The sequence below is a fragment of the Anneissia japonica genome, unplaced genomic scaffold, assembly GCF_011630105.1.
Source record: "Anneissia japonica isolate Jap-2015-1 unplaced genomic scaffold, ASM1163010v1 scaffold284869_len16126_cov117, whole genome shotgun sequence".
In the NCBI taxonomy this organism is placed as follows: domain Eukaryota; kingdom Metazoa; phylum Echinodermata; class Crinoidea; order Comatulida; family Comatulidae; genus Anneissia; species Anneissia japonica.
In genome coordinates, this window is record NW_022744953.1 from 11798 (window position 1) to 16126 (window position 4329).

General features: G+C 36.0%; 1 protein-coding gene across 1 annotated transcript in view; it reads left to right on the plus strand.

Moving 5' to 3' along the window:
* Positions 1-1400, plus strand: part of LOC117119768 (BRCA1-associated protein-like) — a gene marked incomplete at both ends in the record, with an annotated part of 11573 nt that extends 10173 nt beyond the window's left edge. Inside the window, 2 exons of the mRNA XM_033264651.1 lie at positions 540-683; positions 1305-1400. Coding sequence (XP_033120542.1) covers positions 540-683; positions 1305-1400 — 240 coding nt within the window. The remainder of the gene's footprint in view (positions 1-539; positions 684-1304) is intronic.
* Positions 1401-4329: the final 2929 nt, after the last annotated feature.

The window sequence follows — 4329 nt, forward strand, 5'->3', positions numbered from 1 at the left end:
GCATTACACATTATGATGTAAATCACGTTGGTAGAGTCACATGTGAGTTGAGGGGGGTGAATTTTGTGGTTAGTGACTGGGAGTGTGATTGTGCTGTTAGTTATAATATGTGTGCATATTTGACAGCGGGGCTTATTACATTTCATATTGCCATATGAAGGAGGTTTAGTAGTGATGGGTGAGAAAGTGAGAAGGGATTTCAAATTAGGTGGCTGGAGGTGGGCAAGAATAGGTGGTGTATTAAGTAAGTGTTGTATGGATTTGTCGAGTTGGAGGTGCGAGAAGTCGTCTTTGATAGTTTTGGTGACAGTCTTGTTGGAAGGATGGAATTCGAATATGAGGGGGATATATATATATATATATATATATATGTTTATTTGTGTGTGTATATGTATGTACAACTACAAAAATGGGTAGACTAAGGGAAGAAATACAGATCTCTAAAGGTTATTATTCTGGTTAAAAACGTGTGTCAAGATTTTGTTTATGTCTTCAAGAAACAATGTAGTTGATGAAATAATTTAATTTTTTTTTTTCAGAGGTTAGAGTCAGAATCAAGACACGAGCAGAAAGTAGAGGAATGTGAGCAGCATAAAAACCAAGTACAGAATTTACTGAAAGAAAAATCAACATTAGAAAAGAAGAATTGCAAATTACAGAAGGAACTCAGTGAGGAAAAAGAGGTAAAATTGATGAATTCTGGTACTGTATAATAGCCAAACAGAACCACCATCAAGTGACATCCTGGTTTTTTTTTTAATGAAATTAGATAATTTACTGCCTGAATCTAGAGCAGTCAATACATATATATATTCCACAAGGCCTAAAAAGTAATGAAAAGAGTACCCATCAAATAGTCTTAGGCCCACTTCAAACGTGCCAATCTCTGTTGTCGTGGAGGTTACAGTCCTCTTTACCATCCGTGCACGTCAAATTACACAGCAACGTTATATGCGAGGCCTAGAGATACATCACGATGGGGAAAAAGTATTATCATTTAATGTGATAGTATTTTTTCCCTGGGAATTTATGAACGATCATCCGACCTACGTCATAGGAGTGATAGTTACTCGCATTTTAAACAATCAGATGCCTTGAATCTATGTATGCAGTATACAATGTGAAATCAAATCGATTATAGATGGTAAACAGCATGGTAAAATTATGTATTGTAATATAAAGTATAATACTGTATTTTCCCATGGAAACACTCAGTATATTATTTTATGATGCCTTATTTTTATTTTAAATTACTTAATATCTTATCATAGTTCATCAGTGTGTTTTGGGTTTATTTATTGCAGATGAACAATGGTTTACGTTCAAATCAGAAAAGTTTGAAAGATAAAGTGTCAACTCTTGAATCATCAAGGGAAGCTGAGAGTGAAAAGCACAAGAAAGTAAGTATTGTGCGTATCTTGTGTACTCTAGTTGGGCAGGGGGTCCCAAGATGGAAGCCATCCCAATTTCTGGGAGATCTGTTGAAATGAGCTTTCTTCCACATCCCCTAGCCTATGGAGTGCCCCAAGGTTCAGTTATTGGCCCATGTTTATTCAGTCTCTACATTTGTCCATTCAGAGATATTATCAGGCATTATGTCATTCAATTCCAGTTTTTTCTTCAACTCTGTGTAACTTTTGACCCCAGCAATCGTAGCAGCACTGTCTCCAATTTGCAGACCTTATCCCTCTGTGTTGCTGATATTTAGCAGTGGTTGTTAGGCAACAAACTGAAGCTGAATGAAAAGAAGACTGAGTTTTTGGTTTGTGTTTCTAAGAGTCATCTTTCCTTAGATCACGCTAAAGGGGACACCATTATTCATCCTTCCTGAAGTGTCCACACTCTTGAAGTGACTATTGACTTCTTAGCCTACAAGTGTCAAATGCTAGTAGGCATATAAGAAACTTATGGAGAATCGGGAAGTTCATACCTGTCATGCTGCTGAGAGGGCACTGGTGCTTTCAAGACTGGACTACTGCAATTCACTGTACAGTGGCCTGTTAAAAAGAGATTTACACCCTACAGAATCTTCAAAATTCTGCTGCTAGACTAATTTTTCTTTTAAGTCAAGTACTCATACATCTCCCCTTATTCATGATCTTCATTGGTGGCCTGTACAGGAAAGAATTAAATTTAAACTTTCCCTCTTTGTTTTCAAATCACTTTCTGGCATCTACCCTTTGTATACTTCCAATTAGTTACATATGTTATATGTACCATGTGCGCTTAACAAGATCTTCCAACACCATCCAACTTGTTGGACCGGTCTACCATCGTATTGGTGACAATTCATTCCCTTTAATTGCTGCCTGTCTTTGGAATGGTCTGCCTAATTCTCTCAGATCATGTGATTCGCTTTAGGCAGTTCAAAGCCCATCTAAAAACGTTTTGTTTGTTTTCTTATTTTTCTACTGCTTTATTGCATTAGTTAAGTTAGCACACTTTGCTTGGGTTTGGTTCTATGCAAGCTTTACTTGGGGGGGGGATGTTTTTGACTTATTGTGGAGAGTAGCTTAAGTGCTTCGTAACTAAAAAGAAAGGTGCTATACAAGTAAAAAGTAACAGATCTATATTTATTTTGCTGCCGTGTTGATACCCATTGGCACTGACCTCCAGTAGACAATTGATAATACATAGTAAAAAACATGCTAATATTTTGTGAAAGGAAATTCTCAGCTATAACATACTCACAGGTGGGAGACGATCGATCAAGAGTAAGCGAGATACGTTCAAATAAGTATAAAAATAATGACGTCATAAATAAAAATTCATTTTTTTAAATAAATATTTATGCAAGAAGGCAAACAGAAAAATTACTGTATGTTCACATATGTTTTTTGTATTTTTGACTAATTGAAAATGTAAGACAGTATAGTAAATGTAATTATGACATCAAAAATAATTTTTTTTAACTTCAAACATATCAAAATCACCTAATTATAATTTGGTCATTTTGACAACCTTATAATTCAGTTTTTTTGATCCGCACTGTCTTATTTTCATCCTATCAAAATATTGAGGTGTTCAAGGTGATGCAATTATATTTTTTTGAACATCCCCATTTACTTCCCACCTCTTTTTGTGACTTGGTAAATTAGGATATTAAGTGTCACATACAGTAAATAGGTTTAATCCATATGTTCATTATCCAGACCTTTGCTGCACAGTTCACCATGGCAAGAGTCAATGTGAGATATTGAAATAAAATTTGAAATAAAATATGAAATACAGTTTGCCCTCCAATTTGAGACCACCCTTGGGACCTAAAAATTTGGGGTGGTCTCTGGGTTGTTCTTCAATTAAAGGGCTAGCTTTTCTGTTAAAAGGTTGAAGATTGTTATTTGGGTCTTCGGAAAAGTGGATTTGAATTAGAGAAATTAGAGGGGTCTTGAATTAGAGGGTGCACTTGAAAAATAATTTACAGGTCCTGGTGGTCTCACCCTATCTTTCGGAAATTCCACCTGCATTAACCAAATACCAAACTACGTGCCTAGATATCAAAATGCAAAGTGCTTTTTTGCTTGTTTTTTGGATACAGTATCAATCATACACAATGTACGATCCTCCACCACTTCCTGTGGACTATTCCTGTTTATGCAAGTACAGCACTTCCAATTTAATTCATTCTCCCATTTATATTTCTGGGTGAAGAGACAAGTGTTTTTCCACAAAAAGTAGGTACAGGGGAAAGCCCCAAATATGTATCATAGGACAGAGTGTTGGCAGGTTACATGAAAAATTTTCTGGCAGGAAGGCTGAATTCACTAGTTGAGGAGGATCTTAAATTTACAGGGGGTGAAATCCTTGTAAACTTGCAATAAACACATCATTGCATTTTCAGCCACATGTTTTTGCTATTTGGAAACATAAGCTTGAAATATATCTAATCTTTTTTTCAGTACATGCATTCCATAAATCATCAATCAGTCTCAGAAAGCCAATTATGAGGAGAGAATATCAAGAATAGAACAAGAAGCATTATCCCAGGTAATGTTGAGTGAATTATTTGATGACATGAAGAATTGGCTTGCAGGTAGTGGGAGTGGAAATGTAGCTTGGTGGCTGTATTGCTTGCCTTCCAATCTCCTGGGTTCAAATCCTATCGAATGCACAGCAAGGGATTGAAACCCCAACCTTGAGGTTGGGAAACTGCTGTGCCAAAACGCTTCCACTTTCGTGAATTAAATTTTGGTTTTCTATTGAGTATAGAAGTAAATACTACTAGACTAAATGTTAGTCTAGTAGACCCATAAAATAAAAACACTACAAGTAGTTTATGGTGGAATTGTTTATTACACAAGCTTGTGGGTGTGTGTGTGTGTATGTATG